This window comes from Ciconia boyciana, chromosome 2 (genome assembly GCF_034638445.1).
Source record: "Ciconia boyciana chromosome 2, ASM3463844v1, whole genome shotgun sequence".
NCBI classification, from domain to species: domain Eukaryota; kingdom Metazoa; phylum Chordata; class Aves; order Ciconiiformes; family Ciconiidae; genus Ciconia; species Ciconia boyciana.
In genome coordinates, this window is record NC_132935.1 from 56950753 (window position 1) to 56978627 (window position 27875).

Here is a 27875-nt window from a genome sequence, read left to right on the forward strand (position 1 = left end):
GCACTGTAACGTACATTGTCTTCTTACTGTGACAGCTAGTATGCACCAAAGCAGATGGGTGTGGTATAGCTTGCACTTGTCATCTAGTTCTGCTAGATTAATACTAGTTTGGGTATGTCAGCATTTGCTGTGATTTCAGCACTGATTGCTAAACTTCAAGGTAAGTTGTAACTTGTACCATATTTTTAGTATCCTTTATGTGGTATCTTTCTTTGCTTTTCTTAGTATCTGTTTAGTAACCTTTCTATAAGGAAATGTCTGTGCTGCCTGTCTGTTTGCAAGACCTCCTAAATAATGTTTTTGGAACCTGCTGGCAAACTTTTGCCTATTTTGCTTTTGATACTGTCATGGTAGTTAAGTTTTTACATGTTTTGAGTAAGAAATCTCCAGCAGAGTTAATATGAGATCCCCAAAGTAATGCTTCCACAGAAGACAGAACCTGTAGTTTTGAGTTCAGTAGTTGCCAGCTGTTGATTGGCCAGGCACCAAATTAAATGCATTTACATACTGAGATAAGCCAAAGTACCTGCTGGTTTTTCCTCAACCAGTGTAAAAGGGCATAAGACTTAGGAGCTGGAGTATTGGGTAGACATTTAGGGCATAGAAGGGGGTTGGGGTAATGAGGAGGGATGGAACAGAGTGAAAGAAAGGAAGGCTAAATCAGAGGATAAAGGGCTGGTGCAGAGGTGGTTGTGGGATTGGGGTCTAAGAGATACCTATAAAAGATAGGATTCAGACATTGCTCTCTTAAATGCAAGGACAACTCTAAAAAATAATACAAGTATCAAGTGCACATTATCTAAACAGTATAACAAACCGCTCCTCGTACTCTACCTCTCAACATTAGCCATTAAACACTGACTTTTTTGCATCCACAGTAGAAGTGGATCATGGGAAAGTGAGGAAATAAATATAAGAAAGAGCCGTGTTGCTTTTGGTTATGTTCAAAAAGACTGTGCTCCCAATGCAAAGGGTAATGCTGAAGAAAAGGTGACAAAATTTGTGGGGAGCTGCTGGCATCCCAAGGAAATAAAGAGCATATTGAGAATACTTGTTGCTATAATTAACTGGCAGCACTAGTAGTTTCGACTTTTTAGAGTCATTGCATAATAGAAGCAAAAACATAATGAAGGTCTGAATGAGAGTTTTGACTAGACCTACAGTGAAGCCTGCGAAAAATGCTCAGTTTATGGGTCTGAATGGTTATAAAGAGAATTACACTCCCAATGGGAGTGGTGAGATGAGCTGAGGTAGCAGGCCCGAGTGAGAGAAATTAAGAACTATATGGTATAACTAGTTGTCAGCTCAAACTTGACATCAAGAGAAGATATTAATGAGATGGACTAAAATCTTGACTTTAGGTAAGAAACAGATCAGTGATTTCTTGGTGTACAGAGGGTAGCTGAATTTGTGTTAGAAAATGAGGCTGCCAGGACTCATTTGTAGAGGAAGAAGAGAAAGGAAGCAGAAGCAGAACCCAGTGGGATCTTCAGAGAAGTTGAGAGGGGAGATGAGAAGAACTTGTTGAAAGAGCAATTTCAGAAAAGGCGGGGGAAGTTCAGGGGAAGACAGACCCATAGAAATCACAGGGAGAACAGAAACACTTCAAGAAGAGATGTAGTGGTGGGTTAACCTTGGCCAGCTGCCAGACACCCACCCAGCTGCTCTCTCACTCCCCCTTCTCAATAGGACAGGGGGTGAAAATAAGATTGGAAAAAAGCCCTCATGGGTTGAGTTAGACTGTTTAATAAGAAAAGCAAAAGCTGCACATGCAAGCAAAGGAAAAAGAGGAATTCATTCACTGCTTCCCATTGGCAGGCAAATGTCCAGCCAGTTCCTGGGAGGCAGGTGTAACAGTTACTTGGGAAGACAAATGCCATAACTATGAACATCCCCCCTCCCTTCTCCTTTCCCTGAACTTTTATTGCTGACCGTGATGTTGTATGGTATGGAATATCCCTTTGGCCAGTTTGGGTCAGCTGTCCTGGCTGTGTCCCTTCCCAACCTCTTGTGCAGAGAAAGCCTTGACACTGTACAAGCACTGTTCAGCCGTAGCCAAAACATGTGTGTGAACACTATTTTAACCCCAAATGCAATGCACAGCACTATATGGGCTGCTATGAAGGAAGTTAACTTTATAACTTCATCCCAGCCTGACCTGGTACAGATATTTAACTAATTTTAAAGGCCAATGAAAGAATGAGGAGAATGATTGAGAGTTGGTTGTGAGAATTGATTGGGAGCAAGTTGTTAGAGACTTTATTCAGAACTCTGGAGGAGGTGTTTGGGATCAAGTGAGATACTTTTCCATTGGTAATCCAAAGTGAGAAGCAGAGGTGGCTGAGCTTCAAAATCCTGTGCAGAGGAAAAAGTCAAGAAGAGGGGGAGGATTTGAGCAGTGAGTCATGGGTGGAGCAACGTAAGAATTTAGGATGCAGTGAAGTTTAGAGAATTAGAGTTTTTTAGTTAAGAATCTGGCAGAACTAAAGGAGGAGAAAATGAATTAATAATGGAGGAAGTAACCCTGCTCATGGGATATCTGCCAGAATGATGCTGCTGTGTGAGAACAAGAGTAAAGGAAACAGATGTTGAGAGCAAGCCAGGACTAGAGTTGGCAGGCTGGACATTGTGGTAGGATAGAAAGGCAAAGCATTGAAACATGGAGAAGAATGAATTGCAGAGAGAATTAATAAGAGGGAAGAAGAGGGAATCAGAGGGCTGAGAGCAGAAGAGTGTCATCATTGTGGGTGAGTGAGGAAAAAGGCAAATGACAAGAAAATGGCAGGAAGGAGGTGGTAGCCAGGCAGTGCTGGAAGTGAGTGACCAAGGTGATGACTGGAGGGGAAATTTAGTATACGAAGATCAGGAAGTAGTGTTTTGCCACAGACTAAGGTAGAAGCTTTTTTTTTTTTAGATTTTTAATTTAAATGAGTGGCAGGTGAGAAGTTGAGTGAGAGATGAAGATGAGAAATTGCCTTACTGAGGGATAAGTCAGGGGTTTCTTCTTGTACCTCCTCCTCATGGATGTAGTGATTAGATGCAGAGTTCAAGTGAATAAACTCTTCCAGACTTGCACTGGTTATGTTGGAAACAAAAGTTGAATGCCTTCCCAGAACTGGGTTTTAAGAAGGCATCAACAGCAGGCTGGAAGTTCAGGGCAGCTATGAAGTGGAAGGCATCAAGTTGGGGAGAGGAAATTGAGGTAAGGAATATGGTATGTATGGGTTGATGGTCATCTTCATTTGAGACTCTGCTACAAAAAATGAGCACTGAACTTCAGATTATCAATTTGGAAATCAAAATTGCTAAAAATGACTAATATTCTAGGAAATATCAGGAGTGAGTTCTCTGTCAATATTTATTAATAGCTTGCTATCTAGACTAATAGCTGCTGAATATTATTAGTGATTCCTGGTACCTGTTCAGTGACTCTAAAGGAGCAGTGGTTATGATAATTCGCCATACTTATTCTTTCCAATAGTGTGGTTTTCAAACTGTTTCTGTATAGAATAATGTTATTTATATATACCTAACACTATGTTCAAATGCTCACTAGTCAAAGAATTTCTAACATGTTTAGCCTGGGGATTTTGTGCCAGATTTTTTCTTTTACTATTTGACTAGTGATTTCTGTGTTCAATTTAATCACAGTAAAATTTGGAATTTGTTGGCATGAGGTTTAAAGTTGATAAAACATGTGGTGTTCATCCGATGGATGGCATTACCTGACAACTACTGTGCGTGAGGGTATTTTGAAATATTTCAAGGCAATAGAGATCTATTGCACAGGAGAAAAAAACAAATCTTTGACCTTTTAAACTTACATTTACCACTCTTCACTGTAGGTTGGACACCACTGCATGAAGCTTGTAATGTTGGTTACTACGATGTTGCTAAAGTCCTTATAGCAGCAGGAGCTGATGTGAACACACAGGGCTTGGATGATGATACACCACTTCATGATTCTGCTAGTAGTGGGCATAGAAATGTGAGTTTGCTGGGAGAGTGGGAGGGGAATAAATAAGTGGTTTGAAATGCTCAGTCTTTAGAACAAATCTTAACTGTCCTGATTACTCTCATACGGTTTTATAATTCTGCTTCTGCTGTTTTGGGGGCATCTTAAAGTTGTTTTGGTTTTCTTTGTTTCGTCTTGCTTTTCATTCTACTTCTGTTGCCAGGTATTTTCTACCAATATCTGTTTTCTTTAAATATTTAAAGTTTCACTTTTACTTTTTTAATAAATAAACATTTTAATGACTTTTTGTTTTAAGAGAGACTTCTACTGTATAGAATTCTCAAAAGAAAAATGTCTCCGAACAGTACACTGTGGGTTTGGGGAAATATTTTTTATTTCTATGCATATAGGAAAGTAAAATATGCTTTTTATATATATGAAGTATTTTTTAATATATATATATATATATATAAATATTTAAAGTTATATATCCTACATTTATTTTTATATATTTGTTCATGGACTTTGAAATAGACCATTGATGTGTATATACTTTTTTTTTAAATTACCAATAATGACTTAGCAGAGAAGATAAATGGAGCACTGTAGGTATTTCACAGTAATTTCTGAATTTTTTCTTGTTTTCTGCAAACTAGATGCAGAAATTACTCCGCTCTCCTTTTATGTCTCTTCTGTTTCATTACTATGTGTGTGATCTGCTGTATAAAGCAAAAAGTAGAAAATATCCTTAAATCAAGTATACCTTCCAAACAAGGTGTTCAGTTTGAAAGGATATTCTGGAAAGGTTAGAGAAGAGAATTATGATAATCTGACTGTGAAATTTTTATTAACTGTTTAGTAACTGTTTCTTATGAGTGTCTAAACAAAAGTGGGTCTTTAGATCGAACTTGCATAAATTTGTAGTAGAGATTTGGAGAACAAGACCTCTTGCTTCTCTGGTCTCAGTATACATATCTGTGACCATTTCACTGACATTATGTATTAGAAGAATTCTGAAGTTTCATGTTACCATATCACTGTCTGCTGAATTTCCCCACTCTTAGCATGTAGGACCAAAAAAAAGTAACTGATACTGGATACTGTGCTGAAAATGCAGTGGCCTTGGTATCATTGTAACTTTAACAATTTTTTAGCCCTTGATGCTAAAGAAATTGATGATTTTGCTGTATTGTATTCAGTTGGGGATGGGGCTAGTTTGTTCCTCCAATAAGATACTTGGATCTTTGTCAGGGCTTTTCTGGAATGCTGTGGAAACCAATAGTACTGCTACTTGAAAAACTTTTACTGTTCCTTAGAGTGAAGTGCTATAAAATTTGGAGCAAGGAGGTGAATTGAGTGCAGAGGAGTAGAATGCTTGGTAGGTGAGGAACCACATGAATTGTGTGAGGAAATGCTAGAACAGCAAGAACAAAAGGCCACTGTTGCTTTTCTTTATGATGATGCTATGTCTGTGTAACAGAGAACAACTTTCTTTAGTCTTCTCTACTACCTCTTTTAACAAGCAGATTATGAATACTTGGACTTTGCATTCTAGTTGCTGAAGTCTTGCTTTACAGTCTCAGTTTCATAGGTAGGAGTTTAGGATTGCATATCGTATTATCCACGTTTCGTGTGCAACGGAAGATTTTTATGCTGTTCAAGTAACATGTTGCAGAAAACCTAAAAGTTCATTTATTTAATGCTGCAGATTGTGAAGCTGTTGCTTCGACATGGTGGAAATCCATTTCAAGCCAATAAGCATGGGGAGAGACCTGTTGATGTTGCTGAAACTGAAGAGTTGGAAATGCTATTGAAAAGGGAAGTGCCCATCTCTGATGATGAGGACAGTTGCTCAGGTAAAAGTAGCCATTTAATTGCATACTTCAAGTGCATCAATTCACCTGAAGTTAGGTGAATTGCAGGTAGCAATTGCTATTGCTAAGGTTGTTTTCCACTTCTAGTTTTAGAGGTAGTTTTCAAATCTTTCAATTGAATTATCTGAAATGTTTATTCTGACTTTTTTTTCCTTCTCTCCCTCTCTCTTTAATAAGCCCTTCCCACTCTCCAAATCAACCCTGCCTCAGAATGGTGGTTTTACCAGAGAAAGATATAGAGAAAAATACCATATTTATTATAATACAAAGTGGTTTCTGAGAGGTCTTATTGGGGGAAAATATTCCCAAAGTCACTTATTTCACATACTTAGTAGATGAATCGGGAGCTAGTGTGACATGGGCATAACTTAGTTACTTTTATTCAGTAAAGAAAAGTCCCTGCCAGTGAGGGAATCGCTGGTTTTTAAAGGTGACCAGATAGAAGCTTGCTTAGGTGGAGGCAGTAATTCTTGGCCACTACTGTATTTCTGCAGATTAAGGAGCAGGTATCACCTCCTGGGGCACAGAAAGAGCTATTGTCTCCTTGGAAGCAAAAGATTCTTGACCATGAGTAACTTGCTTGAGTGCCAGGCAGGAACTTTTCATTCTGCGTTCACAGAATCTTCAGGAATTCAGATTCTCTTGAGTAAAAGAAATGAGGTGTATTGAAAACTGGCTGAATGGCCAGGCCCGGAGGGTGGTGATGAGTAGCACAAAGTTTAGTTGGAGGCCAGTAACTAGCAGTGTACCTCATGGGTCAATACTGGGTCCAGTCCTGTTTAACATCTTCATTAATGATTGGGGTAGAGCATACTGTCAGGAAATTTACTGATGACACAAAAATGGGAGGAGTGGCTGATGTGCCAGAGGGTCGTGCTGATGTCCAGAGGGACCTCAACACGTTGGAGAAATGGGCTGACAGGAACTTCGTGTAGTTCAACAAGGGGAAGTGTGAAGTCCTGCACCTGGGGAGAAACAACCTCCATGAGCCAGTACAGGCTGGAGGCTGCCCAGCTGGAGAGCAGCTTTGCAGAACAGGCCCTGGGGTCCTGGTGAACACCAGGTTGAAGATGAGCCAGCAATGTGCCCTTGCAGCAAAGAAGGCCAGTGATATCCTGGGCTGCAGTAGGAGGAGTGTTGCCAGCAGGTGGAGGGAGGTGATCCTTGCCCTCTGCTCAGCACTGGTGAGGCCACATCTGCAGTGCTGGGTCCAGTTCTGGGCTCCCCATTATAAGACAGAAAGGACATATTGGAGAGCGTCCAATGGAGAGCCAGGAAGATGAAGGGACTGGAGCATCTCTCCTATGAGGAAAGGCTGAGAGAGCTGGGATTGCTCAGCCTGGAGAAGAGAAGGCTCAGTGAGATCTTACCAATGTGTACAAATACCTGAAGGGAGGGTGGAAAGAGGACAGAGCCAGGCTCTTTTCAGTGCTGCCCACTGACAGGACCAGAAGCAATGGGCACAACCTGAAACACAGGAGATTCCCTCTGAACATCAGGAAATTTTTTTGCTGTGAGGGTGACCAAGCACTGGCAACAGGTTGCCCAGGGAGGTTGTGGAGTCTCCATCCTTGGAGATATTCAGAAGCTGCTGGGACACGGTCCTGGGCAACTGGCTCTGGGTGTCCCTGCTTGAGCAGGGGGGTTGGATGAGATGACCTCCAGAGGTTCCTTCCAACCTCAACCATTCTGTGATTCTGTGAAAATGATATGAAGGAGAGCATCGTGTCACGTGATTGTTAAATTCAGCTTCTTTTTCACTGACAATAATAATAAAAAACCCCACACAAAAGAAACCCCAAACAAAACAAAACAAAAAATCCTAAACAAATGAACAAGAAAAAAAAAACAACCCCAAACCCCTAGGAGTGTTTTCTATTCAAGGTTTCACTATACTTCAAGCAAAAAAAAGTCATATTGTAGAGCATGTAGAGCTAATAAATATTCTGACGTAGTGTTAACGTGTTTTGCATTGAAAAATAGCCTGAAATACAGTGTATAGTCATTCTGTTTTAAGGCATTGCTCCACAGAATCTACTTAAGCTTAGCCAAATCATTAATCTTAAGAAAAATATTTTTACACATGCATAATAGAAACTTGTTACTATTTAGCAATTGATTCCTCAGCAGTTGTACGTCTGTGCAGGGTATTGCTCAGTTTCATGGGCTGGTTTCCAAGAGGAGCATAACGTCCTCTGCAGGTTCTCAAGGAGTCAGGCTTAAAGAATAGGTGATCCATCTCCTGTACTTCCATTGTTTTACCTTTGGTCATTAAGGAGTAAGCTGTCTGTGTTTGGAATGGGGAAAGACTATTAAAAGCAAAGCAAATAGGGACACGGAAGAGAGAAGCAGCAACTACCTTGCAGGAAAAGGGTGAAGGGAAGGCACAGACAAGCTACAAGGAGTGGTTAGAGTTAAGGCAGGAAGATGATGGCATGTACATATGGGTGGGGGGGTGGAATATATAAAAAGCTGATCACACAGAACTAGTAGTATGTTCTGGATGCTACAGATAATGTAGAAGATAACAGGGACTTCCGGGATTTATTTTATTAATACTGTGTTTTTGAATACAAAGTAGGTGAGAAGCCTGCTGGCAAGGTATGTCTTAACCATTGTGTACCAGCAGTTGGTCCACAGAAGATCCTACTGGAAATGAGGGGGAATCTTGCAGCAGAACATACTTTTTTTTCTCATTCAAGCTTTTAATGCATTGAAACTGCTTCATCACTTTCCTTACACTTATTTCAAATTCTTCTGTTACTTTGTATTCAGTATGTCAAATCTCTAGTCCATGGTACCGAATATAACAATAGTCAGTTATTTTTAAAAAGCAAACTGATAGATTCAGCTGAAGAGGCTTGACTTAGAACCTTATTTGGAGGGAACAATACATCCAGAAATACTTTTTAAAGATTTTTGAGTTCTAGATTTTCGTATGATCAGGTGGTGATAACACCCCGTATGTTTCCTAAAATATAATTTTAGGAACAGTTGAGAGGTTTCCATTTTGTACTTGCAAGTCCAAGACATCCAGTACAACATACTTGTTCCATGCTATGCACTCGTATAGCAGAGACCAGTTGCACTGAATTATAGCATAGTCTACTTTAGGCTGTCCATATCAGGTGCATAAAGATTCATGAGGGAATTTCTTTACATGAGGAGTTCTTTGTCTTTTAAGAATAAAAGATCATCTGCTGTTGAAACATGACTAAATAGTTCATGTGGAGGAACATAGTTTAGTTGTTAGAGAGCAAAAGAGCTGATGAATTCCTACAGGAATGAGTCATCATAGCAAGATGTCCTTGAGAAAGAGCTGGGTTATGCAGGAATTATGCACAATAGATGAGGTTTACAAAAGTTAAAGTGCATTGCTTTTATTAGATTGGTATATAAATGCTAATTAATATTTTTACATACCTGAGTGACAGCTGTAAAGTGTGGGGAGTACTTTGGCTTCATGACCTCTTGTTTTCTCTTAAAAAGCTTAATTCTAGTGAGAAGGTTTATTGTGTGTTTTGAGTGGTTTTTTTCTTTTTTCATTTGTATAGCAGTATGACTGCTGAACTGAACTATTTTGTCCTGAACTGAAATGGGAAGAATGTCCCATCAGTATTCACCTAATTTTTGGTTTTCTTACTCTAGATTCTGAAGAAGCTCCATCTGTAAATCCTTCCAGTGTAGAGGGGAATGTTGATTCAGAAGCAGAAAAGGACTCTGTAGCCAATGACAGCAAACAAATGGTCCCTAGTAAGGCACCACTTCCATCTGCTCTTGATGAGTATGAGTTTAAAGATGATGATGAAGATGAAATGAAAAAAATGATCGATGACAGACATATTCTTAGAAAAGACCTAAGGAAAGAGGATGAGACTGAAGTTGAAAAGAACAGCTTATTTGTGAAACAAGAAAAAGTTGTCTTTTCAAAATCATTTAAAAGCAAAAAGCAGAAACCATCTAGAGTTCTGTATTCAAGTTCTGAAAGTTCAGATGAAGAAATACTTCAGGACAAGAAGATAGTCTCTCCTTGCTCTATTTCAGAGACACCAAATTCTGATGTAAGATTGAAGAAAGAATATATAGTTACAAATGAACACAAGCAAAAAGGCAAAGTTAAAAGGAAAGTAAAAAATCAGAGCAAAAATAAAGAGAATCAAGAACTAAAGCAAGAAAAAGAAAATGCTAGAGTAACAAATATAGCTACTTCTGGATTAGATTCTTTAGATAAAACTAAAGAGGAAGAAACCTTTAAGAAGTCTTTCACCCCAAAAGAAGATGCTCCTTTACATCTATTTCATATCACTGCTGGCAAATCTCCGAAGCATCCCTGTGGATTAAGTGAAAAGCAGTCAACACCATTAAAGCAAGAAAACACCAAAACTTGCTTGTCACCAGGAGGTTCTGAAATAACTTTACAATCCGAATTAGTTCGGTATGATCACAACACTGATTCTGAATATCTAGTAGAAAGTTCTAGTGGCAAATCTTGCAAGCATAAAGAAAAAAGCAAGCATCATCAGAAAGATTTTAACTTAGAATTTGGTGAAAAATCTAGTCCTAAAATTAAAGAGGAAGATAATAGCTCAACATTTGAGAATTCAGAGTATACTCTGAGAAAGATTGACAAGGAAGGTAAAACACTTAAAAAGCATAAATTAAGGCACAAAGAAAGAGAAAAGGACAAGCACAAAAAGGAACAGGATGGGGAAAAGGAAAAACATAAACATAAAGATAATGTTAAAGAGGTTCAAAGAAGTATTGAGTTTGACAGAGAATTTTGGAAAGAGAACTTTTTCAAAAGTGATGAAAATGAAGATATATTGTTAAATATAGAACATGAATCTCTTTCTTCAGATAGAAAATCAAAGCTAGAAAAAGCTGTGGCAAAAGAAGATAAGTTAGTTAAGGAGAGACAGTTCCAGAAAGAGAGAAATGCTAAAGAGGAGAGAGAGAAAGAGAAGAACAGAAAGGAAAACGAGAAGTTTCTCAAGGATGAAAAACTAAAAGATACAAAAGAAGAAAAAGAAACTATGCTTGCAGATAAAGAAATGGAATTGTTCTGCTTTGGTGTTAAAGATGAGGCAGCCAGCATGCATTTAATAGAAAAAGAAACAGATACTGAAAAGCAGGAAAAGAATTTAAAGGAAAATAAAGAAAAGACTGAAAAGCGAACCTCAGCCAAAGAAAAAGATGTTGAAAAGATAGAAAGAAAAAATGGAGAAAAAGAGAAAAAGGTAAAACATGAATACAAGACAGAGAAAGAAAAAGCAGAAGTAAATGAAAATATAGAGAAAGTAAAAGAGAAGCCAAATTTCCAGCAAGCAGAAAGATGCCATAAGGACAATGACAAAATAAAAAGCATGAGTACTCTTAAAAAACTTGATGACAAAGAAAGAAATAAAGAAAAAATTGATAAGAAACATGATAAAGAAAAGGCTGATAAAGACAGACATTGGGCTGAAAGCAAAGAAAAACACTGTACTGAAAGAAAAGTCAAACAGTCTGAAAAAGAATCTGAATATTCTAAATCAGAAAAAAATAGAACTAAAGACAAAGAAAAGGAACTCGAAAAAAAAGACAAATCCAAAGACAAGGAGATGTCAACAGTAGCAAACTCAAAACACATGCAAGAGGAAAGGAGATGCAGTATTATGGAAAGTACTAAAACAGTGCATGACAAACTGTCATCTTTGAAGGAAAAACCAAAAGATGATTTGTTGAAAACTCCAGATGGTAGAGAGAAAGATAAAAAAGATAAAGATATAGACCGGTACAAAGAGAGAGACAAGCATAAAGATAAACTGCATCAAAGTAGTTTACTTAAACTAAAACTTGAACAGGAGAAACTTAAGCCTAAACTAGCTCCTGCAGCAAAGGATGCTCGACCTAAAGAAAAAAGATTAGTCAACGATGATTTAATGCAAACTAGTTTTGAAAGAATGCTTAGCCTTAAAGATCTGGAAATAGAGCAGTGGCATAGAAAACATAAAGAAAAAATAAAACAGAAAGAGAAGGAACGTTTAAGAAACCGCACTTGTTTAGAACTTAACAAGATGAAAGAAAAACCAAAACACTCATTAGCTGAAGTAAAAAGCAAAGAACTGATTCGTTCAAAAAGCTCAGAGTTGCCAGATGTTTGCATGAAGGAAAAACAGCAGAAAGACGCTACAAGTAGTAGATCGCAATCAGTAGATACAAGAAGTGTCAATGTTATAAAGCCTTCCTTGGTTTTAGATAATTTAAACAGATCCCCCAAATCAGAAAGTGAAAAGACAGGTCTGAGCTCCAGATCAGTGTCCATGGTTTCAGTTGCAAGCTCTGAGGATTCTTGCCATACCACAGTAACTACTCCAAGGCCTGTAATCGAATATGACTCAGACTTTATGCTAGAAGGTTCTGATTCCCAAATGTCTTTTTCACAATCACCATTTTTGGCAAGTGCCAAATCACCAGCCCTTCTTGAAAAAGAGACCGATGGTCTTGCCGAGTTGCCAGATCGCATTAAGCCACCTTTTGCAAACAGGCTTCCACCAGCGTACATTAGATCAGCATCTGTTGAAGATGTTAAACTGGTTTTAAATGAGTGTAGACCTGTTGTAGAGGTTCGAAGATGCAGCATGCCTGCTGCTGTTTCTGAACACAGCAAACAGCCTCAAATATCAGAAGAAAATAATCAGAATGCTCTGCCATCAGTTCAGACTTACACTAGCACTTCTCCTAAACCAGAACTACCATGTAGCATGCTTGAAAGAGATTTTCAAAGTAGTGTGTCTGGTTTGCAGTCAAACTTTACATCATCTTTGAATGGAGCTGCTAGCAACAAGCAGGCAACAACAGGTACAAGTACCATTAAAAATATTGCTCAGATGAGCCCTTCAGAAGACTATAATATGCATTTAGAGCCGTGTAGTCAAAGTGGTGTGACTCAGCAAACCAAACCGTGGGATGTGCCTTTTGACAGACTTAATTCATTAAACAATGAGTTTAACAGCTCAGGTTATGGTGTATCAGAGCAAGATACGAACAGTGTTATAGCAATGCATAATTCTGAAAACAGGACGTTAAAAGAGCAACAAGTATCTGAATTTTTGCCTCAGCATGCTGAAATCAAGGGAAATTCCAGTTCTCAAGAATCTGCATCAGTTTTGCCTTCACAGTCGCCTTGTTCTTTACCTATCCAGCCACTCCCGGATGTGTCTAAACATGTTTCTTTACCAGGCATTAGCAGTCAAGATTCATCATTTGTACAACAACAAAATCTTGTTCAAACTACAACTTCTGCTTTGGATACAGGTGCTACTAGTACCAGAGAGATGGAAAATGCTTTCTTCCCTTCAAACATTAAGAAGGCTGATGCACCCATTGCTGTATATTCTGAGAGCTCTGTGAAGGATATTTCACAGAGCTATGAAAGGGTGAATGATTTACCTACAGTACCATTAGAAAAAGATATTCCTGAAAGTGATAGCAGTTCACAATTAAACGTAAATTTGTACACATTCAATAAACTTGTTTGTAAGAATGCTCAGAGTGAAGTGGATAGTAACACAGCAGATGCTTCAGACATTAGAAATGAAAAAGGCCAACGAGAAAAGCTGGTTTCAGTGCATGTTGATAGTAAAGCTGATGCTGATCCCTGTGAACTAAGTTCAGGAATGTCAAAGGGAATTACGAACGAATCGGCTAATAAAAAACCCTGCACTGCAGACAGAGAAAATGTGTTGACAGATGATCCACCACAGTACTCCTCTTTATCTAATTTGGAAAATAGTTCACAACAGATTACACAGGAAGAGGTGCATAAATACAGCCAAATAGTTAAACTAGAAGAAGAAATTGCTGAGGATCAGAAGGTGGAACAGCAAGAAGTACCTCAAAGAATCACAAGGAACAGAGCAAATATGCTTGCTAACCAGGGTAAGCAGAATCCTGTTGGCTGCATGCAGACATCAGAAAAAGAGTCTGAATCGTCAGCATCTATGAAAGCAAGGATTAGATTAACTGAAGAGGATGATGCTCAGATACATCATCCACGTAAAAGAAAGGTGTCACGTGTGCCTCAGCCTGTGCAGGTGAACCCTTCTTTACTGCAAGCTAAGGAGAAAACCCAGCAGTCGCTGGCAGCTATTGTTGATTCTTTGAAACTTGAAGAGATTCAGCCATACAGTTCTGAGAGAGCAAACCCGTATTTTGAGTACTTACACATAAGAAAAAAAATAGAAGAGAAGCGTAAATTACTGTGCAGTGTTATTCCTCAGGCACCTCAGTATTATGATGAATATGTGACCTTCAATGGCTCATACCTACTGGATGGCAATCCCTTGAGCAAGATATGCATCCCAACTGTAAGTGTCATGGTCTTTAAATATACAGTACAATGAAAGGCATGTTTTGGTTTTGTAACTTTCATATTCTTCCTAACTTGCTTTGAATACTTGTGCTGAGAATAGTAAGTTGACATATGTCAAATTAATATTGACTAGTAATGTCATATTTAAAAGCCCCATTCAGTGGAAATATAAACAGTGGTTTCACAGTCATTACAAGACAAACCATCACGTATGACACCTGTAAAAGGCACACAGACAAATATTATATTTCAAAGTATTTACTACCGTAAAGCCTACCTTTTCAAAAGTGAAGTCAGTTGTTGAGAGCTTCTCCGAATTTCTGCTGGCAATAATTTGGTTAAAACTAATTATTCAAAGCTGTTTCATTTGGAGGGAGGGTGGATGTGCAGTGCTTCAAAATATTAAGTCCATCACCAAATGTTTCAAGTAGGAGGGTGCCTGCTAGCTATCTCAGTTTCTCCTTAATACTCTCAAGAGCAACATGTAATCTTCTGTGTTCTGGCTTTTGTAATCCATCAATTTAAAGTGTTCTGGATTTTATTTAATAATGTGAAGTTATTTTCCTTTTCACTGAAGAACATCCATAGTTCAGGGACACTTGTTTAGTTCTAAGCTCTCTGTAGTTCTGACATGGGCATATTCCTGATGACAGCTGTGAAGGAGGTCTATGCAATGCAGAACATAATTGGCCCAAGTGCAGTTAATATTACTATTTGCTGTGGAGGTGCCCCTCCAGGTGTCTCACAATAACATGGTTGCCGCTGGTCTCTCTTTTGATGTCAGCATAATCATGGTAGCACCTGAATTGTACTTCCTTTCTTTGCTCCTCAGCACATCTGATTTTGTGCTTATTGTGTTCTATGTGAGTGGAGGGGGGGGGAGACCTAAAATGTTCTGCATTCAGGGCTTTCTGCTAGCTGCCTTGAAGTACTGTTACTCCTGGGAGTAGAAGGAGGTTTTATAGTTTTCCACCTGTTATCTGATCCACGTAAATTGCTCTGGTTCTGAGGTGAAACATATTACCTTAAACCTGTTTGAATGGTTTAAGTTAATACATGTAATAGCTGGAATAGGCTGAGACCACATATTTGATTTCCTAAAGCAGTTGTTTGGCTGACAGAGTAGCTTGATAATGTCAGAATTCAGTAGTATTTGATTGTATGCCCATTACTTAAGATGTGTCAAGTTAAGGAAGAGTCTGAGTTTAGGAGGAATGGGCAGAATATCTTAATCCTTGAATGGCAAAAATGCCTACTAAACTGACTTGTTTGTGTGTATGAAATCTCATATGCACAAGCCAAGCATCCAGTCTTCAGCCTCTGTATTTCTGAATGGACTACTACGTCAACTCATTTAAGATAACTTGCCCCTACTTGAGAAGATGCCTTAGGTCTTTCCCATAGAGTTTGAAGATTCTTTTGATTAAGCGATGAACACAAATTTAATATATAAAAGTAAATTGTAAAAGTTGCGTTTAGTTCATTCCAGAGGTAGTCATAATCCCCATATAAGCTGTTTCCTCTCATTTTTCCACTATGCCCCGTATGTCTGCCCAAGAGAATTAATATGTGTATCCTCTAATGTTAAGCGAGTTCTCTCTTGTTTGATGGTGACCACAGTTCTTTGAAATTAGTTAATTATAGTCTGAGGAAAGATGTAGGTAAGATGACCCTTTTATTTGGTCTGTAAGTGAACTAGGATGTATAGTAAGCTTTGCTACAATGTACCAGGCTGTCAGCTTCCCCAGTCTAGAAAACTTTCTCAGTAGCTGTTGCAGCTTCTATAATATATCTTTATCACCAGAAGTAAAGAGATTTTTTGGTTTTTTTATAGCAGCTGCTAGTCAAGTACATACTGTTTCTAAGCTACAACTTACTGATTTGGCATCACACTTCAGTGCTTAATTTGGGATAAGCGGAAAGTGGAGAAGCACAGCATATATTTTTCCCTAGCCCATCTTCTACCTGAGCAATAGAATTCATTTCTCTGTTGCAAATGGTAATGTGTGTAGGCACTATAAGAAAGGGAGGGTTATTGACTTGGTATTAAAGCATTGCCTCATACTTCCTTCCTGACTCTCTTGCTGTGATAATAGGGACTCTGCAGTTCATAAGAATAAATACAGGTAGTTGAGCAGTGCAAATTCTTGGGTAACTTATGTTCAGTAAATATCAGAGATGAATGCTTACTCCCCATTCTCATGGCTTTTAATTACTTGTTGAAAAAAAAAAACCACCTCTAAAAAATGTGAATATGTGCTTGAAGGATTAGTTATTGATTTTTATCTCATGTAGATTTCTGAGTTGCTTCCCTACACGTATGTCTTCTGGTGATACTGATGTTTTAAACTGTTACTTGTTTTGTATATGCTTTCATGGTACTGTTAATCTTCTACAGTTGTGGAAAGAAGAGGTGAAGCTTTTTATTCCATGTTGGTAGGAGCAAAAGGGAAGGAAAAAAATGCTGAGAAGCTAAAACAAATGATTAGGAAATTGGTGTTTATTTCCATTAGGCGTAAAAGTGTAAGAAAGTGTAATGAGTTGTAATCTTAAGAGGGAGATATTTTAAACATTTTAGTTTTGTTTGTCTGAAAAAATCATCTACAGTACAGCTAAATGCTTTGTTTAATTATTGTCATTTGTGTAAATATAAATTTTGATAAAATTTCTCATGTTTCTTTCCAGAAAAAAGATAACAATTCAGATGTAACTTCTTCGCAGAGCTTGCTTGTGTATACAATCTAATAATTTTAGTTTGTCACCATTGAAAGTCACATTCATAATAGTTCCCATTACAAAGACCATCAAAAGGAGTAGTGCTAAACCAGAGATCGTTTCATGCTCAGAAATTAAAGTTTATGTAGTGCACACATTGTCCAACAATGTGAAAATAAGGCTTATGCCTACTCTCTCTACAACTGTAGAATATTAATAACATGTACATGTTGTTATGCATATAATGTGTAATTTAATATGCAACTGTAAAATGACCTCTCTGTTGGGATTGTTTTTTTAAGTTTTTCCTTAGGTGGTTCTTTAATGATTCTCTGTTAACCTGATTTTTGCCTCAATAATTTACATAGGCTACATGAAAGTAGATACTCTTTCTTAAATTATTCCTGTATTTTAGATATCACTGTGTGAAGGGCTACGTGAAGACAACATATTTAGCTCTGACACTCTGGGACTCGGAATGGTTTGTGTTCTCTGCATTGGAATTTTAATGATGCACTATAGTTTATCTGATGAACTTCAGACATCCTGTAGGTGGGAACCAGGAGATGGTGTGCTTAAGTTTGATTTCCACAGCCTTGTTTATATACTGTAATTTATGACCCGTATCACCTAAGGCTGTAAGGATAGTCACGTATGAATTGTGGCTTCCCTCTCACCAATGCAGATACAAAACATGAGATAGGAGACATCAGGTCAGTTCAAAACAGAAGGAAACAAATCTTGAATCTTCTAACAGAGTAAATTTAAACTGTACTTAGCTATGTTGCCTTTCAGATTGCTACATCAGTATGTTCTGCGGGGTTCAGTCATCTTTATCTGTACTGCCTCTTGAGAAGAGATAGCAAGATGATTCATTCCCAGCTTGCGATGGCTATCTAGACATGTTTCTAGTAACAGGGATTCTGTCCAATCTCTCTGGCATTGCTGTAGAAACTTCAGTGGCAAAAGCTTATTTTAGTGGTGCTACCAGAAACTTGCTTCCTAAATGCATGAAATATTATAGCAATGGAGCAGGCCAGTCGATTTGGGTGGTATGGGCAAGGGGAGATAAATAGGGATGTGTGAAAATAATTGCAGAAATTCTGTGTATGTGTGAATCTGAGTTACTTTAAGTGTTGCTCTTTTTTGTAATGGGCACAAATGAGGATTGAAGGTTTATAGAGTGAAAAGTTGGTGTTCTTGTTGTAGTTGTTACGAAGGATGCAAGGCATGGAATAAACTTTATTAATTTATTTTCGTGTGTTGGAGGTGGTGAGTGTATGTCTTGAACCTTAGCTATTACCGAACAAACCTGTTCCGATGGCTGCCTTCTAGTGAAGCAGAGCAAGGAGGTGAAAGGCTGAGTTCTGTCTAGCTTTTCTGGGTAGTTTCTCAGACTGGAATTAAAGAACGCTCGAGAAGGAAGGGCTTCTTAGTTTCCCTCTTTTCTGTACGGAGTCTGGGCCCTTAAGAAACTAGTTTGATAATGTATTTTGTTTACAGAAGAAACTGAGGTCACCTTTTCCTTGTGGCATTCGGTTTCATGCTCTGTTCTTGCAAGTCCAACATGACATGTTTGTATTTTCCCTATACGCTTTTTATGGTCTCTTTACTAACCATCGCTTTGACTAGAAGATCCAAGAGGCTCCTCTGGCTGTTCTTGCCTTGAAAGCTTTAACTTCAGTTTCCTTTGAGACCAGAAAGTTTATTTCCTTTGTCCAAATCCAGTGCTGGTTCACAAGTTGGGATTTGCAGCAGGTGGTGTGAGATGACTCTAATCCTGTTTGCAGACTTTAAGGATGTGAGGCTCTTTCCTCCCGTGTTTCTAAGAAGAGAGGAAAAAAATCCATAACTTCAGAAATTAACGTAAACAATTTCAGTCCTGTACTTAGCTTTATGTTTCGGAAGACAGTATAGGGCTGACTGGACTGAAATGTTTATAAATTTACCCAGAGGCAGTAGTGACCTCTGGGATCATAAAAACCCGTTCCGCACAGGCAGCCTTGGGTGCTGCTAGCGCTTCGTGCTCGCGCAGCATGGCTCTGGGGGCATTCGGGGGCCCCGCCTTGGTTGGAAGGCCACAGTTATTGCCGTTGAGAGACCCTCATCCTCGGGGGGGGGGATGTCGCGCTGTGTGTGGCTGTGGCAGTGGCTGTGTGTCGCCCCCGGCCCGGCAGCGCCCCCGGCCCGGCGGCCCTACCTGCTGCCGGCGGGGGGCGCGCCCGCCGTCCGCCCGCCCGCTCGCAGCCCTAGGGCGCCCTCTGTCGCTTGGGAGGCCTCTGTCCCGCCGGGCTCAGCGGCGGTGGCGCGGGCGGCGCGGCGCGGCGGCTGCCGCGGGGGTGGAACGGCCGTGCTCGTTGTAGACGTTGGTTAGAAAATGCCTGCGTGGCCGATCGGCAAAAGCGGTAACCTGATAAAAGAGTACTGGGGTCTGAAAAAGACTTTGAAGAAAAGCTGCCGTGTAACAGCAGCTTCGCAGAGGCAGAGTTCTCTTCTAGGTGCAAATAAAAGCCCACACAAGTTCGCCGCTGAGATAATGAAGTCCTTGCCGGTTATTTCCTATGGCGTTGATTCTTATTTCTGTTGCAAAATTAAACGGTTTATAAATTTTAAAGGAATAACTTTTTATAAAAACATTTGAAATTGCTCAGGTGATGTGGATGCTCACCGGCTCTGAAATTTATTTCTGGATAACTTAGCTGCATAAACTCAAAGAATATTTATAGACAGATGTTTACCTTGCCTCTTATGGTGTGTGCTTCTCTATTAACAAAAGCACTGAGATTTTTGAGAGATCTTTTTGGGTTTAGTAAAATTAATTAAATAAAAGCTTGGTGTTACTACAAGCATCTTGTCTTATTTTATGGAAAGACTTTGACAGCACTGTTGTACTGTGCCCTGAATGCAAAGTTTCCAGGCGAAACGAGACTGCAGTATATCTCAGCCTGAACTTAAACACGCTGAAATCCATTATGATTGAGACAGATTATTCCAGTAGGTGTTTGTGGTTTGGGTTTTGTGTTGCATGTGTTTGTTTTTAATACTGATGACTTATACAAAATGACATATGCCATAAACGTTACTCACTGGTTTGGGAGCCAAACCGTTTTCATTGAGAGAAGTGAAGTGTATCTTGCTTAGTAGTTTGAAACTTGAAGGAGCTGAATATAATTTTATACAAAATAATAACTTAAGGAATGAACCACAGTTAGTTATTCAATACATTCTTTAATTCCAAAGACACTGGCTAACTTCCAGTTGAGGAAAAAATTGTCCTGAAATAATTTTCCAAGATAACAATAATTGAATAACTTTTGGTAGATAAATCACTTTGTTACTGGAGTGTATAGGTGTGCAACTAATACTAGTAACGCAATGTGTCCATATTTTCATAATGGATTTATTATTTCTTGACAATTGCAGGATCCATATTATTGAATAGAATTATTTATGTCTATGTGTTTGTGTTAGGTATAAGGTAGAGTATAATACCTGTAGGTATGTATTTCAGCTGTTGTTTCTGAGTATCAGTGGTAGTAAGCAATATTTCATTTAGTTTTGATGAGTCTTTCCAAAGCAATATCAATGCTCTTAAATCTAGCAGTTGTTAAAAACTGTGCTGAACTGTCAGACAGAACTTGCATAGAGAAAAGTAAACTTTGGGTGGAGCCTTAAAAATCTCAAGATGTTTATTAGTTACTTCTCAAGAAACATCTGATTTCTGCAGTGGCCATTGAGGGCTCCAGGTGTCTTTTCAGTGTTTGTCATACAGCTCAGTCAGGACAGTAATACTGGTTGTTTACTATAAATGACTAAAAATGCAAAATGTTTAGAGTACAGCCAATCAATAACAGTGTTGATAGCTCATCTTTTTTTTTTTTTTTTTTGGCATAAGCTTTTAAAAAAACTTAATTGAATAACTGGCAGGAGGAATCACTTTTCCAAGCCACTGCCTGGGGCTCTAGTGTACTTTTTGTGCTTGCCTGTGTTCTGCATGATTGTAAGATTAGGAATATGGTTGGTGCCATATAAAATGGCAGTGACATTGTATAGGTATATAAGTGACTTATTTTTTTAGCAATATTTTTCTTTTTCTTACTTTGCTCTTGTATTTGGCTAGGCAGTTTTTAACTTCTCAAAATGAACAGTCGTGCTTTAAAAAGTCTTTAAAATTGAAAGCAAGTTGTATTTTTACTGTTTTCTAATGTATAGCCCTTTTAAAGAACAGCTATGGCATGCTGACAATGACTGGTTAAAAGCACTAAACAGTTTTGAAATGCCATTTCAGTCGGGTTTATTAACTTTACGGTAAAGAATCCTTAAAACCTTTTATTGCTAATGGATTGAAATCACATAATCAACGGAATGTACAAAACTCTCGTATTTTCCCTAAAAAATACCGTGCTTATGTTGTTTTTTAAATAAAGGCTCAAATCATACAGGCAATGTTAAACATATGTTAAATACATATTCACTATACTATTTATAAAACTTTTTCCACAGATTACACCACCTCCCTCACTGTCAGACCCACTTAAGGAACTATTTAAACAACAGGAGGTTGTAAGGATGAAACTACGTTTACAGCACAGTATTGAAAGGGTAAGACTAAAGTAATTTATTTTTTTTATTTCCCAACTTTAAGCTTTAGGGTTTTTTCTTTTTCAATGGATAGACTATATTTTGCTCAATTTAACAATGCTTTAGAAGTAATCCGCCTTCTATCCAAATTTATGAATTGGAGAAACTTGTAAATACAAAAAAAATGGCTTGGACAACTGTTAGCAGACTACTTAAGTCAGTAAGACAGCAGCTTTTTCCTGTTAATTGCTCTAAGATGTGGCCCGCATTTTTCGCAGGGGCAGTAGGGAGTGGGAAGAAAGCTGCAGGCTCTAGTTTTGAAAGCTAATAATGGTTGTAGACTTCAGAACCAAATTGACTGAGTTAAAAGAATTGAAGCAAGAGTAAATTCTGTATTGGTAGAAGACACATGTGGCTCTAAGACTAAAACGCTATTTGCAATATTCCGCTTGCAAAAACTGCCTGAAATTATGTTAGAACTACATCTGTAGGCTTCCCTGAATTTGAACACAGAAATTGACAAAATATTCCTGGTTTAAGAGTATTCTTTATTTTTAGGTTGTCCAAACCTTTTTCCTTGGCAGCCTAGATTTAGATGTCTTGTCAGTATTGTGAGCCAGATTGCTTGTGGACACAGGCAGGACCCCTTTCTCATGCAGAATGTATCTTCAGTGTGTTTCCACAGTTATAGAAGCAGCTGGCTCATTAAAACCCAATGTGGTAGGTTTTTTTATTAAATTGATTTCAATGTGGCTTAACAAACCAGCTGAGGGAGAAGCGTTACTTGAATTCAGTATTTCAGTGTAAAGCTAGGTATAAAATAACAAGCACAAAGAATGTAAAAATGGTTCAAGTTCTGACTGAAAATAAATTAGTTGTAACCAAAGGAAAGATGCTGCTTTTTCTGTTTTCCAAACTTTTTATAATTCACCTTCTTTTCTTTTGATAAAAATTAAAGCCATTATGTTGCAGAGCAGTAAACACACACAGACATTCTTTTATGTCTTATAAAATTCTGCATATTTTAGTTATTTTGCTCAAATAGACTGTTCTTCAAATCAAATCCACTTTATACAACTTTAAGTTAAGTTTGGCCAAGTGAGCTATATTTTCTTTCCTCAGTTCAGGAAAGAATCTTTGTCCAGCTGTGGATTTGTGGAGTTTCTGCATGTTGTTTAAAAAAAAAAATTTTTTTTAAATTAAAAATTATTTAAATTGTCCTCCAAATTATATTTCTGCTTCAGTTTGCTTGGCCATTGTGCCTGGCATGACAAGCACGTGGCAAAAATCTTAATACAGTCGAGACTCCAAACCTATATCCCAACCCTATGCTCCTTGTACCTTTCATCTTTCACCTTCATTAACCAGAACTTGCCTCAGTAGCACTAAGTGGAAGATCTGGGCATGACATTCATCCAGCAGTGGTGGTGGGGGAGAAGGTGTTTTCAGTTCTGACATTCAGGGAACACTCTTTGCATCATTAAATTGAAATCTTGGATTCGATTAGATGAACAACCGCTCCTCGCTGCACCAGCCCATTTCTCACAGTGTTCAAAAGTGTAAGCCCTACAAAGAAATGTTTAAAAAAAGGACATTGTTATGAATCAAACTGAAATGCTTAATTTACCAACTGTATATTTATATGTTATTCAATTAGGAAAAGCTTATTGTTTCTAACGAACAAGAAGTTCTACGTGTTCATTATCGAGCAGCAAGAACGCTAGCTAATCAAACACTACCATTCAGTGCCTGCACTGTTCTGCTGGATGCTGAGGTTTATAATGTGCCTCTGGATGCTCAGGTAAAGAGAAGTATTTCAGAATTTCAGACAAAAAGGTCTTTCTAGCTTGACTCGAAAGGGGTGTTTGGAGAGAATTCTGAAATTTCCCATACTGAAATTGTCATTCATTTGTCTGGTATTAAGATTTTGCACATTATAGATTGTTACTTTGATTAGGCCTCGTTTGGGTGTACAATAACAAGAAGATATGGGTATATGTGCACTGTTTTTCTGGTTTGTATCATGTGTGGTTTTCTTTCACCTCCAGAAATTATGGGAAGGATAAAATGAGAACATTGCTGGTTTTTATTAAAACAAATTTCAATCAGAACATATTTTGAAATAGCTACAAATGTAGCTACAACAACAACAAAATAACATCATTTTTGTCACTTGTCCAGAGAATCAGAATGCAGTAGTGTGTGAAGTGATGAGATTGGTTCATGAAATTTGGAAATGTTTTGTGGAGATATTCACATAATACTTTTCTCCTCTCTATAAGGCAGTCATTAGAACCGTTCCATAAAAAACAGATGACCAACAGTGAAATGTTGAATGCTACCAGATGAAATTATTTTTTTCAAAATCACCTCAAGCTCTGTGTTACGTACATGCGCCATGTTATTTACGTGTTCAATGTTGGAATTTAGTTCCTGATTAAAACCTGAAATGAGCAATATACTTTATAATCTGCATACCTTTTATGGACTACCACTCAGGTTTGCTGCAGCCATATCTCTAACAGAATATCATTTCATGGTATTGGTATTTTGTGAACAGATCTGCTAACAAAAATGGAAACAGCATTCAGAACCTGTTTCAGTGACTGAGGAGCACATAATACAAGGAAGAAATTTGATGTTACGGATGTAATAAAAGTGATGCATTGGATGTTAGGCATTTTAAAATGAAACACCTACATTTCCGATATATGTGGAATTCTACTTTAGTCCTGGAGCCCCTTATAGAATTATTACAGCTTCCAGTGTTTCCTCAGTCTGTTATTACATTTTTTTCACTATCTTTAAAGAACTAGAGCTATGCACAACGAGGTGATTCAGCAGGAGATAGCAGCTTTATGGAGACTGTATTGTTCTCCCATTTTAAGCTTTATGCCAACAAATTTATAAATCATCATTTCCTTAGTAAATCTAACTGATAGGGCAAAAATGAGATTTTCCTCTTCTGTTAACAGTTCAAATATCACCATTGTTAGTTCTGAAGTTCAGAACATCCTTTGCTTTTTTTTCTGCCCCAATGTAGAGGCCCTGAGCTTTTTAGAAATTTGAGATACATCCGAGTTATGCATATAACTGCATTTTTATAGTTAACATTTTAAATTTATTTTAAATAAGCTGATTCTGTATTTGAATTCTGTGAAAAGGAGAATTTTGTTGGGGGAATTATTGGGGGATAAGTTGTTGTGGTTCCCCCCCCCGGTATTGCAGGTTTTTGACCATCTATGTAATAACAGTAGTAGTAAAATGCCTCTTCTTCCCCTTCACTACCTCAACAGCTTTGTGTTTGTCTGTGGTAATTTTCCTTAGAAAATTATAATACTGCACATAATGTTCAACAACGTATTATATTTTTTATTATAATTGAAATCAATGTTTTAAACTACCAACTTGATGCTTTGATTTAAATTTGCTTCATGGGGAGAATGTAGATGCATAAGAAACCATTCTCTTGTAATGCACTCTGCCACTTCCCTGTTACCCTCTTGGGTACCCTCTTAATTTTGTTCTACATTGAAGAAATATTTCTGATGAAATTTTTCTTGTATTTGAGCAAATAGCTGGAAAAGATTTGTAAGCAAAGATTCAGTTTATTTTGCATGAAAATGACCACCTCAGAACTGTTTTTATGTGATTTCTGAGTCCTTGGAGGCTTGGCTTTACGGCCACACATGTTGGGCAGAGCTTGAGAACCGTACTCTGCAGTCATATGGGCCAAACCAAAGATGGGGGAGGAAAAAGGCCCAGTTTCTGGTGAACAGACTGTTAGCTGGTCACAGCTCACCTAAATGCCTACAGTTCAGCGTTATAAATCAGTGTTGTTGAGGGCTCTTTCTAGAACCAGCCTGTTCAGCTGTCCTTGATATCTGAAATCTCAGCTATTTTCTAGAGATTTCAGATTTTGCAGGTTTTTTCCTGTTCTTGCCCATTGCTACAGTGTACAAATTCCTATAGTGTCTCTTTTCCGCCCCCCCAAAAAAGTAACAGCAGCTTGTTCTATTTAGTGATTATTATTTAAATGTTAAATTGGCATAGTCTGGCTTTAGGACTGTCTGTAGAGTATCTAGTTTCTCATGATGGGCAGATGTGACATTCCAGATTCTTATTAAATAGGGTTTTTTGGGTTTTTTGTTGTTTTTTTAAATTATTTCATTGAGCAGGACATCAAGACATGTGTGCTTACTTTTTTTTAATCTCCTTTTGGGGATTTTGATGGTAAAAATAAGGTTTTTTTATTATTGCTTTTGAATACTTTTGTGTAGCCAGTTAAGTCAGGCTGCTTAAGTTTTCCTTTTTTAATTTTTTTTTTTTTGCTTTTCCCAAGGGAATATTCATTTAAATTTTTACTGAATTTTAAAGAGAACAAAGATACAGCAATTTTGTGGAAGGATCTGCCTTGTACTGATTAAGACTTTAAGGCATAAATCTTTAAGCCTCCTACTCTATATTTCAAAAATAGAGTATAGTAAATAGCTTGAGGGAATCTGAAAATACCCATTTTTAGTGAGCAGCTGGCTCACAGTGAAAGTGGTGCTCAACATATATACATTGCTCATATATACGTTGATATTTTGACTCAGAGTTTATTTTTCCATCTGAAGCATTGTTTATGAAGGTCCCACAAAGTAGGTTTTATGTTTTAAAGTATGTTTAAGACTGAATCATCAAATAACTTACAGCTTGAATGAAATTTTTTTTTGCAGGCTGATGACAGCAAAACATCAGTGAGGGATCGATTTAATGCAAGACAGTTTATGTCGTGGTTACAGGACGTTGATGATAAGTTTGACAAATTAAAGGTACATTTCACCTTTCCACTTAAATAACCAAACCTCTAATGTCACTACGAAGAGGAGATGAATAAATAGTAGATTTGTATGCAATATCATAGGCTATTGTAGAGGTTTTAAGGGCAACATAAAGGAGGGTCTAGCAGTATAAAAAACTAAGCTTTGTTGCTATATAGCTTAGTGGAATAATCTGCAAATTTCTAAATACATAGTGGGGAAATTATTTACTACCACCAGAGAGGCTCCTAGTTATTTTTTTCTATTTTCAAACTCGTTGCAATATTTTTTTCAAATACTGAAATGACTTCTTTCTCAATTTTACAATAGACGTGCCTTTTGATGAGGCAGCAGCATGAAGCAGCGGCTTTAAATGCGGTACAGAGACTGGAGTGGCAGCTTAAACTACAAGAACTTGATCCTGCTACATACAAATCTATCAGCATTTATGAAATTCAGGAGTTTTATGTTCCTCTTGTTGATGTTAATGATGACTTTGAATTGACGCCAATATGACGACTAGCATCTTTTGGCTCACCCTTTCCCTTGGACAACTAGAAATTGAAGTGCAGTGATACACAAAGGTATTTTTCTTTTAAGACAGAGCACTTAATTCTGTGGAATACTACCTTTCTCAATAATTCACGTGTTCCTTCAGAGAAGTGTGGCACGGGCTCTTGTTCAAATGCAGAAGATGGATGCTAATTTTAAAACCGGTTTCCTAGTAAATGCTATTATCTGTATTTTAAAATTTCCTATAGCTTTAGAGCTTATTGCTGAAAAAGATGACGAAACATGGTGAGTTAACAGCGCTGGAAGCTGTTAATAACTAAACCAGCCACCAAAAACCAAATTATACTTAAAATCTGCTATAAAGCTTGGTATTATGAAACTTCGGTAACAGTTGAACTCCCACAGAAAAATGATGAAAAAGCCTGTGGAAGAAAATGTAAGACTTGGAGGAAAATAGTCTATTAATCTTATTATATTTTGTAAATTACTGTACAGTTTTCTTTTTGGAAAAAGATGTAATATTGTCTTCATTTTTAAATAATTTATTTTATACATATTGTGCAAATGTAAATAGTCTTGTAATTAATGTTCAAACCTGTATAAAATAGATATTTTAACTGTAAAACTGTTTTTGTCTAATGTTTTATTGGACCAAAGTTGTAGTTTTTATTAAGTGTAGTGTGTTCCTGGTTGGCAGTTCTTTTTTGTATGGCATGTGTTTGATTTAGCTGCTTGTTTCATCACCATAACTGTAAAAGAATTGAAACTGAACTGTATTGCATGCTTCACGGAACTCTTAACTCCTTTACTTCAATAACTGATACCTAAACAATTGTAATATTTACAAAATCATATTTCATTTTAGTCTGCTGTTGTAATGCCATACCTATGACTTACTATACTGAAAATATTTTTGTGTAAAACAAAAAAAAAACCTTTTGCTCTTATATGGTGGTCTCGTAATAGAGCCTATTTTTTCCAACAAAATGCCTTTGAATGAAAATTCTTAAATTGTATATTGTCTATTTTAATATTAATCTATGGAAGGATATGTAAATAGTTGTAAATATAATGTTTAA

The 27875-nt window shown here is 37.6% G+C and overlaps 1 protein-coding gene across 3 annotated transcripts in view; it reads left to right on the forward strand.

Moving 5' to 3' along the window:
* Positions 1–27875, forward strand: part of ANKRD12 (ankyrin repeat domain 12) — a 69320-nt gene extending 41445 nt beyond the window's left edge. For all 3 annotated transcript variants that reach the window (XM_072852733.1, XM_072852735.1, XM_072852736.1), the window contains 7 exons: positions 3846–3988; positions 5664–5811; positions 9478–14177; positions 21401–21499; positions 23136–23279; positions 26200–26295; positions 26614–27875. In XM_072852733.1, the coding sequence (XP_072708834.1) occupies positions 3846–3988; positions 5664–5811; positions 9478–14177; positions 21401–21499; positions 23136–23279; positions 26200–26295; positions 26614–26799 (5516 nt within the window). In that variant the 3' untranslated portion in view covers positions 26800–27875. The remainder of the gene's footprint in view (positions 1–3845; positions 3989–5663; positions 5812–9477; positions 14178–21400; positions 21500–23135; positions 23280–26199; positions 26296–26613) is intronic.